General features: G+C 40.4%; 2 protein-coding genes across 4 annotated transcripts; both read left to right on the top strand.

Annotated features, from left to right (window-relative positions):
• Positions 1-3769, top strand: LOC117431785 (nucleoside diphosphate kinase, mitochondrial-like). Its single transcript, XM_034053093.3, has 4 exons — positions 1-18; positions 435-485; positions 1842-1970; positions 2506-3769. The coding sequence occupies exons 1-4, from the start codon at positions 1-3 to the stop codon at positions 2722-2724; spliced, it is 417 nt and encodes a 138-aa protein (XP_033908984.3). The 3' UTR covers positions 2725-3769.
• Positions 3770-4360: 591 nt separating this feature from the next.
• decr2 (2,4-dienoyl CoA reductase 2, peroxisomal) lies at positions 4361-17970 on the top strand. Of its 3 annotated transcripts, none has more exons than XM_034052101.3 (10): positions 4361-4492; positions 8246-8336; positions 10025-10093; positions 10531-10582; positions 12489-12624; positions 13111-13235; positions 13883-13976; positions 15260-15364; positions 16362-16550; positions 17450-17970. In XM_034052101.3, the coding sequence occupies exons 2-10, from the start codon at positions 8251-8253 to the stop codon at positions 17482-17484; spliced, it is 891 nt and encodes a 296-aa protein (XP_033907992.1). In that variant the 5' UTR covers positions 4361-4492; positions 8246-8250; the 3' UTR covers positions 17485-17970. The 3 variants fall into 3 exon arrangements, with proteins under 3 accessions (XP_033907992.1, XP_033907993.1, XP_058851956.1); XM_034052102.3 differs by having other exon boundaries at positions 16362-16599; XM_058995973.1 differs by lacking the exon at positions 4361-4492 and adding an exon at positions 4561-4640.
• Positions 17971-18347: the final 377 nt, after the last annotated feature.

Here is an 18347-nt window from a genome sequence, read left to right as displayed (position 1 = left end):
ATGTCAAGTGGCAAGAAAGTAACCTTTACTGTATATAAAACAAAGCTGCACGGGACAGCATAACTTTCTGTGTAAAGGACAAGAGCCTATAAGCTGAGAATTGTGCCACAAATGACAGACACAATGAAATATTTACTTGTGTTTTGTTTTTTTTATGAGATAACAATACAAGATGATATTGTTTAAAGATGAAGCTCACATTTAGAAATGGATTCTACTGAAGTCAAGTGGATTAACATGTTCCTTTTATAACCCTCTTTACGGCCAGTTCCTATGCGGGTAGCACTTAATTGGGTCCTGCTAAATGGGGTACCGCTAGGGTCCTTTTAATGGTAACTGCGCGTAACAGCATTACATGAACAGGTTTGTGTACTGTTGTGGTGAGTCACTATTAAACTGTTACTATTCAACACCGTTTGTTTCGTGCCCTCTAGCGGCCCCTAGTGACTACTACACCCAACGTTCACCGCCTGAACCAAAATATGGTACGCAGTAATATTTTCACCTATTTCATAAATTCATAATTTCTGTATTTTCTTTTCTTAAAATGATCTGTTAAAGCTTAACGACAAAAAATTGGCAGAATTATCGATTTTTCAGTGTGAGTTAAGTGTACTGTAACCGATAAATACACTGTACATTTGCCAGCAAAATTTGCACAAGTGAACTTATTTAGTTAAGCGCTAGCATGCACACACAATATCCTATACATCATTTCCTGTGAAACATGCACGCCTCGCTTTCCTGTGAACATGCACACCTCGCCTATTTCGATGGACCCAGTAGAAAGTTTTACTTTTTCATTAAAGACCATCTTTGCAAAGGAACAAAACACCAGTGATCAGCTGGTTTGACAAGTATAATACACTTGTACATTAACAACTAAACACCAGAGATTGTGGTTTGTAATCAGCTGTGCAGAAACAATAGAAAATCGTATGTTGGCAATAAATAAACAAAAACTAATAAAACCTCTAGTGCACGCATGCAGGTTTTTTTTTTTAGGAAAACAAAATTTAGCCGAAGCGGGTTAAAGCTGTAACGAGAGTCAATTAAGGGGGTAACCAATTCCAGATCCATTCCTGCAATGATCCTCAAAGATGGGCTAGCCAGGAGATTCTAGACACTTCTCTCTCCCTCATTACAGGGTTTATTGTTCGTATGTTTTATTGTAAAAGTATTTCTAATAGAATGAAAACATAAATCTGTGACAGTGCTTTTGCAATTCTAATCTGTTCCACTTGCCATGCGCAAGTTTTAGAACGCCCCATTGCTTCTGTTTTGATTTGTCGTGCATATGAAATCAAACCACTAGAACTGACCATTCAGGAAAATTGTCAGAATAGGCAAATTAGTGATTGCAAGAGAAAAGGAACACATAGCTACAAATGCATTAGACTTTTTAGAAGTTGTTTAAGATGCCTAATTAAAGCATAAAGTGCCTATTGTTTCTTGTGAAACAGTGTTGTAATTAACAGCCTCTTGGTAGTGTATCTGCAAGGACAGCTTTCAGTTCTACGTTAGATGCATGTTCACCATTTAGAACTTGCAAAACAAATACAATGCATAAGTGACCACTGACAAGCAACCAGACTCTTTTACCAATTCCATAATGTCCTGCTTGTGATACTTGGCAACTTTAGCTAAGTATTCCCGTCTCAGCAGGGCTGATGAAGGAATCGCTCCACCAATTGCTACACTCAGTCTGAAGAATTTAAGAAACTTTCGGTTGTCCAATTTTTCAAAAGGGCTATTTGCACAAACAAACGCCTCTGTAATGTATAATACACTTTGAAAGCCCTAGCTGTGTGTTGTGACCCCTATTCTGCTTCTCTTCACAGCGATTTCAGGTGTCCGAACGCACCCTGATTGCGGTCAAGCTGGACGGTGTCCAGTGGAGACTCGTCGGTCAGATCGACCAGCGCTTTGACCAGAGAGGCTTCAAGTTGGTCGGCATGAAGCTACTGCAGGTGATGAAGGAGACATTCGAAATCCGGCTGACACTGAAATACGGTTGTCTGAGAGTGTGCTGTCTCCCTCCTGTGGCTGGTAGTGGGTGCTGCATTAATAATAATAATTGTACGGCACAAGATTATGGCTGGATGGGTATTTATAGCCCATATAACAAAAAGGACGCATTACATTCACTGTTAATTGTTAAATGTTAGATCCTAGCTGTCCCCCACATGCACCCCAAAACTTAAACAAAAAATGTATGTACATAATAGAAATAAGCGAGTGTAGTTACCATGGCATCAAAAGCCTTTACATATCTTCACTGTTTAAACATACCGAAACATTGTGAATTTGGCTCTTTTGAGCCAGGTCTACTGAAGAGGAGGCTGGCATAGCTTCCTTTGTTCTCAGAGCTCTCCGGGGTGTGACTGGGTACATGGTCAATTGTAAGTCGCCCTGGATAAGGGCGTCTGCTAAGAAATAAATAATAATAATAATAATAATAATAATAATGGCCCTGTCGTGCTGACTGTCTGCCTCTCTTCCCAGGCTCGGAAGGACATATTGTCCCAGCACTACCACAACCTGCACAAGAAACCCTTCTACCCCAACCTGCTCCGCTGTATGAGCTCGGGGCCCGCGATCGCCATGGTGAGCACTGCTCTGTCACGACTCGGGGCCACAGCTTCAATGTTGGGACTTCAAGTGACTGTAGCTGCTTGTTGTTCCTGTCCATTCACTATATACGTCTCAAAGGTGCAGTTTTGAAAGAAGCACACGTTATAGCACACATGTATCTCGATTCTAACAGGCTAAAGATAGTTCTCAGTTTGTTTGCCTACTTACAAGGTCTGTCACTGTAGCAGCTGGTCAGTTAATGACAAGAAAAGAAGACCTGGAAGGGTGAGGAAAATGTCACTCTCCAGGTGAAATGAAGTGAAAGATTGCAAACAGAGATTTCTTTAACTCAAGTACTCGATACCATGTTTTCAAATGAAAACCCCGCTTTACTGCTGTTCCTTTTTAACACTGCTCATTTCAGACCTATATATTGAGAAGCGCACAACATTATGACTGCAATCTTTTTTTTTCTTTGTTAACAACAAAAAAGCCCCACACGACTTTCCGATTTATAATCACATTTTGAAAGTGGGAAAGTTTACAGTAATTTTACCTGCTGTGCCACCACATCGTTAGAGGCACATTACAGTTCATTCACACAGGCTTTTGTGTACCAGTTTGTGTTCTTTCAGGAGGGAAATTCTCAACACAAAAGTGCAGACACTCTTAAGTGCAGACAGGTGGAGTAGACCTGTGGTTTATTTATTTTTTCCTACATGTGAACATTAAGACAATTTGAGTGCTGGCTAGTAGTCCAGTGTTTTGCATGATTGCATAATTTTTTTTCTAACAGACGTGACAAATTACGTTAATTGCTCATCGCTGATCCTAATTGCATTTCATGCTTGCAGTCGCCTGGTTTATCATTGTGCTTTTATTATTTTCACTCGTTTAACAGAGTTGTCCTGACAGATTTCCTTTTCAGCATACAATACCCAGTACGAAATGTAAACTAATAGCATGTCCATCATTTAAAATCTCCTTGATTTGTAGCAAAGAAAAAATGATCTCAAACCCAGTCTTTGATTAGTCATTTCCTCTTTATTGATGCAGAAACAGCTTTACAATGACTAATGAACATCTGCAGTTTTGATAGACCTAGGCTGACTTTTTTTTTGATTGATTTGAAATGTAATTTTAATAATGTAGGTCAGATTGAACATTGTCCATCTGCAGCAAATAGTTTGGACCAGCATTCCAGTTGATGCTTGGAACCAATGTGTATAATGCTTTGTCCAGCAACCATTTATAAATTCCTTCATTGGGTAATATTGTAGATCACTATTTTCCAGCATTACTAACTGATGTCCTTTTTTAACTATGAGGATCTCCTGAAAACACTCCTGACACTAAGGTGGTTTTAGAAATCACCAGTAGGTGTGTGCAAATGTAGTTTGTGCCAAATGTCTTACTGGGGCAGACAGAATCCCAGTTCACACCAGTTTGTCTTGCTCTTCTGCCAATGAGAACAAACACAACTGTTTTTTTTTGTTTGTTTGTTTTTTTTTTTTAACATGCAGTAGATATTTTCATGAATAAAGAAAACTGTCAGTGTTGTATTCATTTAGTGTTTTCACCAATATCAATGTATAATGGACGTTCCCAGATAATGAGCAGCTGAAAATACCACTACCAGCTCTGACCAGGATTCGCCAGGGTTGGTCATTGCTGAAATATTCAGCAGGATAGGCCAAGCCGTTTTGGGGGTCTGGGGCTTACTGGCCCAAAACTGAAGAACAACCACAAAGTGTTTTTGTTTTTGACACAAATTGAGTTTAAACTACAAATCCCATGATCAAGCCGGATGCCGCGCAGAGTGTCTGTAGTCCATTCTGGGGAGTGCGACTCCCAGAAAACAACGCGAAGTCAGCAGTCCAAGGGAGCTAAGTTGATTACTTACTGCTCAACTGAGAAGGTAAATGTGCGATTATTTGTGAAAAGTTATGCGAGAATTATTCTATTTATGTGCAGCAGCAAGCAGTACTAGTAGTAAATTAAGATTATCAAAAACATTGGTAGCATACTCACTGTCTGTTTATTATTCCTGTCGGTTCATCCAATATGTAAGTGTTTATGCTGTGTTTATGTTTTGATTGAATTTGCGATACATGCATAGATGAACTAAAAAATTAATGTAATCATAAGAAACTGTAAACTTTAATGGTAGTGTATTTTACTTTCCCGGTGACCCCCTGCACGATCAGAAGACGGGTGTTGTGTGGTTAGTGGTGCTGGCAAATATGATCATAATAATAACAACGATGTGTGGTTGTGAAACAAAATCTACCGTGCAACATGTAGCAATCAACTATTTTTTTTTTTTTTTTTACCAATAGTTTACTTATTAGGCACAGTGGTGAGAATTAACTTTAAACTCTGTAGCATTCTGTGCGCCTCACCCGTCCCTCGCTCTCAACGCACATAAAACGTTAGAATTTAAACTTTATATTTTAACACGTATTGGTTTTCGCGATGTAAATGTAAGTCGTGTGTTCTTTTCCTAGATGTAACCACAAAAAGCAAAAAGGCCAGATTTAGCTAAATACATAAATTAACAAGTACATTCTTACAAGTTTTGAAAATTGCACAAATTTTTTTTTAAACTTGGCGAGTCAATATTTAAATCTGGGTTTCTAACAAGTAAATCAGTGAATTTAAATATTAATTGTAACTAATCCTTTTTTTTTTTTTTTTTACACTTGGTGATTCAACATTTACCTAACAGATACATCTGAAAAAATGTATCGTTCAGCAATTAAATCTGAAAAAATAAATCTGGGTTTTCACAAAATAAATATTGATTTTGCCAGCTAAATGAGCCTTTGCCCATTGAAGCGTTTGATTTGGCATTGTGTGCTGCAGAGCTGCCCTTACACTCCGAGAGCCAATCCCTCTGCTTCCCCGCCTCCTCTGCATACTACAATGCCAAAAAAATGTGTACACATTTCAAAACGTTACTTGCAAACAGTTGCATATTTTAAGTTAGCCATAACATTTTATAAGTAACTTGAACTGCAACTGATTAAAAGCTGAAAACAAGTAAAAAGGTCTAATTAAGCAAATTATCAGTTCAATTAAGGGTCTAGTTAAATAATTGAGAGCTGGGTTGGAATGAAAACCGGTAGGCACAGGGGGGGCCCCAGGACAGAGTTTGAGAAGCCCTGTCCTAGAGTGATCGTCAACGGCTCATTTGAAAGGTAAGAACTTGGACTAATTAGCTGTCATTTATGTATGAATTAAAACATTTCTATGCTTTAAAAAAAATAGGTTCTCAAACTTTCAGCCTGGGACCCCCTTTTTCTGAGGGTGAACACACTTTATAGGTGCATTGGCAGTAAATTAGTAATCTACACATTTTCAACTTCAAAAAACATTCAAATGCAAAAACGCAATATATCCCACCTTTTCAGTGTGATGGGTGCGCCTGATTTTCTGAACAAAGGACTTCCAGACGAGGCTCTGTGCTGGTAATACACATCCGCAGATCATCTTCATCATTGAGACAGTTACAGTATTTGCTCTTGATTGCAACCAGATTAAAAAATGCTGACTCTCAAAGGCATGTCGATGCAAAAGGCACAAGCACTTTCATGGCTTCGCATACTACTTCTGAGTATTCCATGCACAGAGATAACCAAAAACCACAAAGTAACTGTTTTGGAAAAGTGAGCTTCAGGGTATTATCGCATCCATATGGATGGATAAATCCATAAGCTTGTCCTGTACTGCTGGGGGCAAGGCTGCATCTTTAACAGCATCTTCAAATGGGTTTCTTATCCAAAGGCTATCTGTTGCTGTAACTTGAGGAAAATAATGCTGCAGCTGGTTTTGTAGGCCTTGCAAGTGCGACAGGATGATGCCCTTTACCTTCAACTCACAGAATTCATTTTCTTTCATGAAATCTGCCATCAGAGAAAGTTTCAAAACTGCCATCCTGCACACGTGAACACCAGATATTAAGCTTTTGAATGAAGGCTTCAGTCATTCATAAAAAGAAGGTTCGTATCACGTCCCTGTAGACTTTTGTGAATCTTGGAGAAGTTCAGCATAAGGAAATCTGTTTCGCCAGAAAAACCACTGCTTCTCGTCTCAGCTCAAACAAACATGTCCAAACCTTCCCACAGGAAAGTCATCTTACTTAAGTATGAAACAGCAGTTGCTGATGTTCAGAACCCATTTCTTTGCAAAGCAAGGAAAACCAACGTGCATTAGTTAGTTGATCTTTGATGAAGGTAACCTCTTTTAAAGCCTCATCTAGCACCTTGTGAAGACCAGCAGGCAAATTCTTAGCAGCTAAAGCTTCACAATGTATTGGATAATGAGTCCCAGTAGGATTGCGTGCAACTTGCTGAGTTTGAGTTACCAGACCACTGTTCTTTCCCGTCATAGCTCTGGTAGCATCAGCACATACCGTAATGCACCGCTCCCAGTACAGCCCAACATCTCTAACTGCCTCAGAAAAAGTGTCATGAATGCTTTCCCCAGTAACTCGACCTGAAAGTGGATGACGAAACAATACATCCTTCTACACATATCAGGAATGTTTCTTACAAAAACTAAGAGCTGTGCAGCCTCCGGACACACTTTTCACTTTCATGTAAAGCTGTTCACGAACGTCAGCAGCCGTTTCATGAATGCGCCGTGCAGCCGAATCGTTTGAAAGGGGTAGAACTTAAAATTGCGGAATCAGGCCCCAGTATAATGGTTGCCATGTCAGCAGCACATGCTGCTAAGGTGATTCAGCAGTGGTGTGGGGCTTACCGCTGTTGTTTTTTTTTAGTCGCTAACTTTTTCTGGGAAAAAATCAATTGGTTTGGCCTTCAGGGAAGGATGCTTGGTTTCTAAATGATGGCGCATTTTTGACGGCTTCATACTTTCTTGAGCAAGTATTTCACCAAAAAGAACACACTGCTGTCGCGGGTTAGTTGCAGGTCCAGCATATGTAAACCAAGCTCAGTATATTTGTTGGCATATTTCCGACCTTTTCGCTTTTGAAACAGGACTTCCATGCTCAAATTCCTGTCTTAGAAGCAGGATTTTTCAAAAACTGATCAATATTATTAGACAATGGACCACATAATTATTATTATTATTATTATTATTATTATTATTATTATTATTATTTGTTTACTTAGCAGACGTCTTTATCCAAGGCGACTTACAGAGACTAGGGTGTGTGAACTATGCATCAGCTGCAGAGTCACTTACAATTACGCCTCACCCGAAAGACAGAGCACAAGGAGGTTAAGTGACTTGCTCAGGGTAACACAATGAGTCAGTGGCTGAGGTGGTATTTGAACCAGGGACCTGCTGGTTACAAGCCCATTTCTTTAACCACTGGACCACACAGCCTCAATTCTAAAGAGACTCACCGTTCAGTCTTGGCAGGTTAGCCTGTGTAACTATAAGTTCTGGTTGTGTAAAGATCTAGGTGGGACCCACAGATATGAAGGAAGGAGAAGAAAGTAGAACATACTAATTAATAGTAATATAGGGAGGGTGTGCTGTTTTTATAAATCGATGTGCATAAAGGTATAAAAATCAATAACAAAGAAAAAGTTTAATCTACCAAATGATTTGCGAAGTACATTTATAGATTGGCCCTGTTTAAAATAGAAAATATTTGGCGTTTGTTTTAGTGTTGTTTTTTTTCCACATTTGTGTGCAGTTGCGATGGCAGAGCAGCAGCCCCCCCAGGACGTGGACGCAGATGAATGCCTGTCCAGCTACACCTACATCTACAGCCCTGACCTGCTCAAGTGAGTGCACCCCTAACCAGTGCTTTCAAAAACATGTCCTGCTGGGGTTTTTTTTACTTTCTGTATACAGAAAGTAAATCAATTAGTTTATTATTTAATACAAAGATATTATAATACAGTTTTACATTTTTGTATTTAAGTGTATACAACATGGCTGCTTTCTCTCAGTAATGTAAGGCCACGTCTCATTGATTAAATCCTTTGGCCACTCACTCCCTATTCCTGTTCATATAAGTTAAAACAATGTCAGAGGTCGCGTTAATGCAAATTTTGTCTTGCGTTCACGCGCACAGAATGGTAAAGGGACGCAGACATGGATATTTGTGGTAATCTATTACACGGCAGCAAAATAATCGTAAAATGCTTGTTCGAAAAACTGTTCTGGGATATAGAGCAGCAATATTAAGAAGGATGCTTACTTTTAGACGTTTCTGGCACCAGACCAGTGTCTCTGACAATATGGCGAACCGGTCAATCAGAAGTTTTTTTGCTAAGCAGTCTTCTGGGGATTCTAAAGATCATCTGCATCTCAGCCATCTACTTCTGATTGTACGAGTACTACAGTGACCAAAGCAGTAGTAATGCAGAGAAACGCAAATGAAAAATACGTTCTTATAATTATGAATGGGAGATTAAATACACGTGGCTTGTTTATAGACACAGCAAGATGCACTGCAGTGTGTGTGAAAGAGCTTCTGGGCAAAAACAATACATACACGCAGATGTACACATTTTCAAGAATCTTCGCTCAAGACAGACACAGCGATAGAATGCAGAAAAAGATGAAAACACACGTAGGTGAAGGCAACAAACATCCCATTAGAATCCCGTCTCGTTGTCATGTAAACGGTTTACTGTTAGTATTGTATAGTAGGCATGTGCTTTTGGTACGTTTTTATGAACGTTTAAATGCTATGCAGGTGTCAGCGTTTAAACCATATCTACATATACACACACTCTTTATATTACAGTCAATGATGTATACTGACAGCCCTGGTTAGTATTTTCCAAGCAAATATCCCCTAAATAAGCAAATAACGTTTTAACATCGAAAAGACAAAAAAATAAGTACAAAAAACAAAAAAAAAACAAAAAAAACGTACACGCCAAAGTATATATTAAAATTAGGGCTGTCACTCGATTCAAATTTGTGATCAGTTAATTTATGGGAATTAGTTAATTAACAGATTAATCGATGCACATTTTTAATAAAAGGTAACGATCTTATGACGACTGTCCTGCATCGTAATACTAAAAAATCAATGGAATCTAAAAAATAAAAAAAATAAAAAATATTAAGCCCAGTGGGAATTTGGTCTTTTTAAAAGCATTTATTTTATTATTTTTATCTCGGTAAATGTCTCTCTTTGTATTTGTACTGCGCTATTGAGATGTACCTGTGCTGGCCCTGTGGGCACAAAGTGAATAAACTAAACCTTTTTTTATATTCCATTTAAAGAACATAACAAAACTAATAATAATAAAAACACAGCTTACATGTTTTACAGAATCTGTCAAATGCACAGATTCCAATACATTGTTATAGTAACCTTTTTTTTTTTTAATTTATTTTTTAAATATCCCCTTCTGTTGACAAATTACATAGATGTCAAGGACATTTATACTGGGTCTGGACAGATGATGATGTCAGACTGGCTGTAGGTCACTGTGCTGTTCTTCCTCCGCAGGGACAAAGTGGCGTTCATAACCGGGGGCGGATCTGGAATTGGATTTCGCATTGCAGAGGTTCTCATGAGGTAGGGGCGCAATTTCAGCTTGGCATTAATCTCCATCCCAGTGTGTTCACTTCCCACACTGCAAGGGCAAACACCAGGAAAAGACTCACTGTGGACGTGTGTGTGTAGGGGGGTCTGCGTATTGTACATCACACACCACTCTCCTGAGTAACCACTAACCTTCTATTAGAAACCTCAACAGTCTTGGCCAACAGGTTCCAAGTACAGTGCTCATTATCCACTGGTAGGTGAAGCTATCTGGCATTAATGCTTACATATAACCTGAGTTGACTACCTTTCGTTGCATTCATGTCTACTCAAAACCTCTCAATATGTTAACATTAGGAGTAGTGCCGTTTCATAGTGTTAATATGAGATGGGTAGTTTACAGAGATAATAATGTTCCACAGCTACTCCCCCATATCCAACATGCCTGTGTTGCTCCACTTGTGTTCCAGGCATGGCTGTGACACGGTGATCGGCAGCAGGAACCAGGAACGTCTGGCAGAGGTCAGTGAAGGCTGTCGCTCTGAGCAGTCAGGGGCACACTAACAGTATCAAGTGGGAGATAATATGGGTTTAATCATTCTCGCACTGCCAGCTTGGGCAGAGAGACAAGGCTGTGTCGTATCACAATAAAACTGTGCTATAATTAGGGGTGGAATGAAAATATATACCGATGCACAATGAAAACACAACAGTCTAGGTTTTTTCATTAGCTAATTGGGCACATACATAATGTTATTTGCATTTTAAATAGTGAGCAGATAGGTTTGTTGATTGTTTGAGTATTGTTCATTGGGATAATGAAATACTGAGCACAAGTCATGTGATTTCATAAAAACGCCAGGTGCAGAGTGTTTGGTATTTGAGTTGAGTTAAAATTGACAAAATGAGTTAAAAATCTGTATAAATAACCATTCGAAAAGACACTATCTTAATTAACGCAAGAACAGCGAAAGATACAACCGTGCCCCTGGTTGCTATCTGCATGATTGAAGGCAGGCTGTCTGTGAAAGAAGCTCCCCGGAGAAGAGATGTTCTGCTTCAACAATCAGCAGACTAGTCTAGAGAAACCAGGAAACTGGCTCTGTGAGGGACAGGCCACGTCCTGGAAGGGAGAGGGTCACCACACCGGCCCAGGACCATCACATCCAACTGATCCATCTGCGTAATCGTTTTCAGACTGCAGTGGCTACAGCACGAGAAATTCCAGGAAGAAGTAACGCACGCATCAGCAGAATGACTGTAGCTCGCCGTCTGCATGAAAATGATTTGCATGCTCAGTGGCCGTGCAGGGGTAACATGACAGCTGATAGAGAAAATCACGTCTTCTGTGGGCCAGAGAACATCTGAGGGGACGGCAGAGAGAGTGCTGTAGTGTTTTATTCACAGATGAATGCTGTTTTGCCCTTGACAGACCTGACGGAAGACAATGTGTGTGGAGACATCGTGGTGAGCGTTATGCGGACTGGTTCGTTGTTCAAGCCAACTGGTGGGGCGGTGGAAGTGTGATGATGTGGGGAGGAATCTCCTTAACTGCTCAGTGATACATTGACAAAGTCCTTGAGGCAACAGTGTCCGTTTTCCAGCAGGACAATGCAAGACCACACAGTGCTAGGATTACAATTGCGCAACGTCAAGAAAACAATGAGGTCTTGCCGTGGCCAGCTTTTTCTCCTGACCCGAGTCCAATAGAACATCTGTGGGACCAAATCGCCAGCTGGCCACAGCTGCACAGGAAGTGGCGGAACATCCCACAGCAGTCTATCCAGAGGCTGATCAGGTCTTTGCGTCAACGCTGCCAGGATTGTGTTAATGCTCAGGGAGGTCATACCCGATACTTTGTAATGTTTTAATTTTGATAGCATGTCATGTTTCATACTGAAAACTTATGATTCTTTGATCCGTATTTTTGTTCACATTTTCTGTGATTTTGTTTGATATCTATGTTTAAAATATTTGATTTAAATCTGTTTCTTTTGTGCATCAGTATACATTCTGTATCTGTAGTAAATGGATAATAGCATGGCACTTTGAACACAAGCTGGTTACATACTGGTATACAGTAGCAAATTAAACTTGCAGTAAAACCTGGCCTGAATCTAACTACTATTGAGTGGGAGGCTATTTTCCATCCGTACTGTGTTAGTCTAAGTGACCTGAAAAAATCTAAGTCTGGAAAACCGGTCAACAGCAAAACAATAAGGGATTGTTTGTTAAAAGGGCCTGCATTCTCTTAATAGGTCCCTTTAATTAAATGCAGTATGAAAATAAATACAATTAAGACTACAAGGAAAATATAAAGAGTAGTTAAATCAGATTATAGCACCATTTTTTTATCTTACTAAATTACAAGTCATGCCTTATCATTGCAGTACAAGGCAAAGAGTCCAATGTCAATGTTTTTTGTTAGGCTGCAAAGAAGCTGACCACGGCCACAGGACGCCACTGCTTGCCGTTGTCCCTTGACGTGCGGCAGCCCCAAACCATCACCGCTGCTGTGGAGGAGACGCTCAGAGAGTTTGGGAGGATCGACATCCTTATTAACAGTCAGTCTCAGTCCTGTGTGGGATTTTCTGTGTGTCTGTTGCTTGAGCCTTAGTTAGCATTTTAATGTAATATTTAAGCTTGCACCCAAATGTTTTAGTGATCTGCAATAAGGTGTATGGGTAATTATACTGCTGCAGAGCTGGGAATAAAGCGATTCAATGCTCAGTATTTAAGGTAAGTGAAGACTGAATAGCAGAAAATCGTGTAAGCAATTGATTTCACAGTACACATGAAGTCTTTCCAGCAATGTTGTGGTGCTGCACCCCTTCAGTTTTAGAGAAAATTAGGAATGTGACCAGTTTTGACTGTTATCAAAAATTCTGAAATTCTTTTGCATGAAGCAAACATGAATAAATTGGGATTTAGGACACGATCACGTTCCTAAATGTTTTTAAACTCCTGCAGTGGTTTATTGTCGTTGGTTGATGAGACGGTTCCTCTAGAAGCTTTCTCCATATGCTTTCTTTTTTAATGTAACCCTATAGATGCTGCGGGTAATTTCCTGTGCCCTGCCAGCGCCCTGTCATTCAACGCATTCAAGACTGTGATGGAGATTGACACCATGGGCACCTTCAACACCAGCAAGGTGGTCTACGAGAAGTGGCTGAAGGTACAGGAGCTTCCAGCACAATGCATTGCAGCTGCAGTGCCTTTCCACATGGTGCTTTACAGGAACGCTGCATCGCATTTACAAAGCACTGCTGTACACCTGTGGTGCTATTAACCATACCATTTACACCAATATAAAAATACATATATTAGGGATGGGCACGTGTAATCGTTTATTTGAATAATCCATTAGAAAATTGCTTATCATTTATAATCTATCTTTAGCGTTCCACTATTTTGGTTTTTATTTTAAAAAAAGCATGTAAAGCATAACAGTGTAATTGTTTAATCGTTTAGTAATTGACATTTATTAGATTACTAAAATAGATGGAAATGCCCATCGCTAAAATATGTTATGAGGAATATCCTTCCAATGTCTATACTGTATATATATTTTAGGCGTGCTATATATTTATTCTGCACAAATGCTGATACATCAGGACTATCCGCACACACACGAGGTCTAGTAATTCATATTTGACTATAAGATTGTATGTTTTTTATTTCGCCATGTTGTACAAGCCAATTTAAATATAAGCACTTGTTTTGGAGGCCTGTAAAAATTTGCCCCGGCTTGTGATGTCATCAGTGATTGATAGCAGGGACTTTACTCTCCTCTCAGCCAATCCCCTCTCTGGTTCTCTGCAGGATCATGGGGGGGCTATCGTCAACATCTCGGCCACTCTGAGCTACCGGGGCCAGGCGCTACAGGTGCATGCTGGGTCTGCCAAGGCTGCCATAGGTAAGGATAGCCAATAGCAGTGTTTGAGGAGAGGGGGCGGAGCTACAGCCTTTTTTTCTTTTTTTATATAGATAATCACCAGGACACAATACAATTTGATATAATTTGGCACAGCTGTCAGTGTCAAGTTGAGAGGGGAGTTCAGGTCAAGACAGAGGTGTTAAGGGTCACTGAATTGTGCTTAACTAGAGCCAGTACCATTGTACAGTGTAAGTCACTATTCACTATGGCCTTCACAGCAACTAGCACAATCTCAAGCACAGAGCTAATATTGAAAAAATAGAGCTGAGATCTAAGTGACCTGGTTCATGTTGAGATTCAGTGTCCGTACTGTGTGCTCAGTGTTCAGTGCTGTATTTGTCACTTTACTGTGTGCTCAGTGTTCAGTGCTGTATTTGTCATTGTACTGTGTGCTCAGTGTTCAGTGCTGTATTTGTCATTGTACTGTGTGCTCGGTGTTCGGTGCTGTATTTGTCATTGTACTGTGTGCTCGGTGTTCGGTGCTGTATTTGTCATTGTACTGTGTGCTCGGTGCTGTATTTGTCACTGCACGGTACTGTGTGTTCCTTGTTCAGTACTGTGTGCTCAGTGTTCGGTGCTGTATTTGTCATTGTACTGTGTGCTCGGTGCTGTATTTGTCACTGCACGGTACTGTGTGTTCCTTGTTCAGTGCTGTGTGCTCAGTGTTCGGTGCTGTATTTGTCACTGCACGGTACTGTGTGTTCCTTGTTCAGTACTGTGTGCTCAGTGTTCGGTGCTGTATTTGTCATTGTACTGTGTGCTCGGTGTTCGGTGCTGTATTTGTCATTGTACTGTGTGCTCGGTGCTGTATTTGTCACTGCACGGTACTGTGTGTCCCTTGTTCAGTACTGTGTGCTCAGTGTTCGGTGCTGTATTTGTCATTGTACTGTGTGCTCGGTGTTCAGTGCTGTATTTGTCATTGTACTGTGTGCTCGGTGCTGTATTTGTCACTGCACGGTACTGTGTGTCCCTTGTTCAGTACTGTGTGCTCAGTGTTCGGTGCTGTATTTGTCATTGTACTGTGTGCTCGGTGTTCAGTGCTGTATTTGTCATTGTACTGTGTGCTCGGTGCTGTATTTGTCACTGCACGGTACTGTGTGTCCCTTGTTCAGTACTGTGTGCTCAGTGTTCGGTGCTGTATTTGTCACTGCACGGTACTGTGTGTTCCTTGTTCAGTACTGTGTGCTCAGTGTTCAGTGCTGTATTTGTCACTGTAATGTGTGCTGCTTGTTCATTCTTGCCTGCTTCTTTCTCAACCACAGACGCAATGACGAAACACCTGGCAGTGGAATGGGGACCAAACAACATCCGAGTGAACAGCCTGGCTCCAGGACCCATCTCGGGCACAGAGGGGTACCGTAGGCTGGGTAAGGCAGGACTCTCTGCTACTATGTGTGTGGCAGCTGGGTTAAAACAGGTAAAACCCACGCATCAAGGATGGATGTATTAGTTAGGCCTCCTGTTTGTTCATTAACAAGACAGGACAGTCAAACTAATGTACATCATACTCCAAGGTTAAGGCCACATCCATGGCTGTATGACATTTTAAAGCCCTTAGGTATTTTGTATTTACTTCATGTAACAATTAATAGAGTTTCTTAAGTGGTTTAATTGTGGCAGCCATTGGGTGCTCCACTGATGTGCTTGAAAACCATCAGATTGAATAGGTTAATGAAAGGATTGCCCCTAATAAAACATTGATTTCCCTTTCCATTGATAGTAAGCATGGCAAAGAATAAACTAAGCAGAAACAATGAGAATCATAGAACCCACAGAACAGGACAGGCAGAAAATAAACATTGTTGCGCCATGCCCTCATTGGAACCGACACTTATTCTCTCAACCAGAATGTCAATGACAAAGCATTCTAAATGTTTAAACCACAAAGGTTCTATATAAAAAGGTGAACTGTTAACAGGTTTTTATCTGTTTTTTTTACTTTGATTTAACCACTTGTAGTATGTTTGTAAGTGTTCAGTGGCTACCTCTAATTGAGCTGAGAGTGTACATTCTCTTGCGCTGCTTGTATGACAGGCCTGACAAAGCAAAGAGTGCTCAAGAAACGGCGGCCACCAAACACTTAAATATAAATGGGCATGTCTTTGGTTGAAGCAAGTGCAGTCATGTTTAAACACATATTTAATAAGCACTAAAGCTGTCTTTTGTACTCTGGTTACATCTGTCTTTAATGTCTTTGCTACTGTTTAGTCAGCTTTTTAGTTTTAATAAACAATTTATTTCATTTTATGTTTTATGGCCCTTTTAACTAAAAAGGTTGGACAGCTCTGATAGAAAACATTCCATTAACCTACATGTTTTCTCTGTTCTCTCCACCATTGCACATTTCTGTCTCTCTTTTGACAGGTGGTTTGTCTGCGGAGGCTGGCGGTCACTTCCACACCATCCCCCTGCAGCGGGCAGGCAACAAAACTGAGATCGCCCACAGTGTGCTGTACCTGGCCAGCAGTGCCGCCTCCTATGTGACTGGAGCCTGTCTGGTGGTGGACGGAGGCAGCTGGCTCACCTCAGCCAACAGCCTCCCTGCGCTCCTGGGTATAGCCTCCCAATCTGCTAAACTCTGACCCTCTGCCTGTTCCTCCAGGTGTGTACTGCTGTCCAGGGCACACACCACCCCGTAACACTGAGCTCCTAGATTGCAGGCCTGAGACAGCTCTGGGGAGCTGGGAATGGATTGTTCAGACTAGTGCTCATTATTAAGCTGCAGGGTAATGACAGTGCTGGAGAGCTGAGAATGAAGTGTTTAGTGCTCATTAATATCAGGACGCACATTGAGATGTTTGCAACACTTTGCCACAATTGACGGGCTGCAGGCACATAAACTTTCTCCCTACTTGACACACTTTTCCTACTGCTGTTGAGAACTTTGTGGATACCACTTTCCATCATTGGGTCCTTTGCATTGATGTGGAGGCAATGGAATCTGCTTCAAATTACTTTTTCTACTGTCCTCTCTCCTTCAAGTCTCTGATTTCCTTGTGCCGGTAAGTGGCATGTCTCCATGGCTACCAGTAGAGAAAAATATAATACTAAATATCCGGGGACGTCATTAGCCATTCCTGAAATAGGGAAGCAAGAGAAATGTTAGCTTTTAGCAACTTCAGTCCGAGCAGGTAATCTCAAAACACCTACCTCAGCTGCTCAGAAATTATCAATAAAACTCATGAAAAGTCTGGACCTACTCAGAGCAATTGCAAGCATCCTACAAATATAACGGGACAGTAAAAAACTGTTGATGTCTTTTGAAGTTTGTGTGTAATGAGATTGTCTGTTTTCACATTCTTTACTGAGGGACAGGTGAACGGGACACTCACTACCTTTGGTTAATTCTAGAGTCTGGTGTACTGAAGCATTTTCTTCTTATTCAAGCCAAGTGTGGAAACGTTCACGCTGGTAAAATATTGAATTCTTTTTTTTTTTTTTTTTTTCCCCAGAGCTCTGGTCATCTGGAATGAAAAATGACAAATAAAGAACAAGAGGAAGTCTTATAAAATTGTTAAGCACAAAAATTAATTAGTTTGTTGCTGTTAATTCCCAACATTCAATAGAGCGGCTCTATTACATTTATTATCTATTACATTCTATTACTACACTTGACATACCCCACTCAGCCCTATTGAACTCCTTAAGAGACCTGAAATCCCTTCAGCGATACTCAAACGTATACTAAAATGAAGTAGTGCTAAAAACACTTTCCACTTCAGGATTTCCCACTAAAGGTGTATATTAATTTTCTACACGTCATTGAAATTGCTTTTCAATTTTACTTGCTGTCACGGATGGCTGGTGGGTGACGTCAGACCAGGAAGTAGACACAGGCCCAGTACTGCGGGGTGAGACGCAAATGTGTGCTTTATTAACCAATGAACTTTAAATAATAAATACAAAACAAAACGGCACAATGGCCAAAATAAATATACACAAATAAAACAAGTACCGTGCTGGTGCAACTCCAGTACCTGTAGCAATTGCTTGTCTTTATACTTCTGTCTCTCCTTCTCAGGAGAAAGTGTTGTTTGGTCAGCCAAAACTGCTGGTGCGTGCGTCCGTGTGTGTAATAGATATATATATAAAATTAATTAGCGGTCAAGGGATTAACTGGTTGTCCATTCCCTCATTACTGGCAGATAACGTATCCTGATTAGAATTTACACTTTTTCAATTATTTTGGCTTCAAACCATTAATAACTATAATTCATTCACAAGGGGCCTGGAAAACATCAGCATCACACATTTATACACAAATGATATATACCGGATTCCTTTGAATTTAAGACGCACTGGTTATCATTTTTTGCTTCTCAGAATTAAATTTGAGTACAGTAGTGATGC

The sequence above is a fragment of the Acipenser ruthenus genome, chromosome 22 (assembly GCF_902713425.1).
Source record: "Acipenser ruthenus chromosome 22, fAciRut3.2 maternal haplotype, whole genome shotgun sequence".
Classification (NCBI taxonomy): domain Eukaryota; kingdom Metazoa; phylum Chordata; class Actinopteri; order Acipenseriformes; family Acipenseridae; genus Acipenser; species Acipenser ruthenus.
Note: the sequence above shows the minus strand (reverse complement) of the source record. Positions and strands in the feature narration are given on the sequence as shown.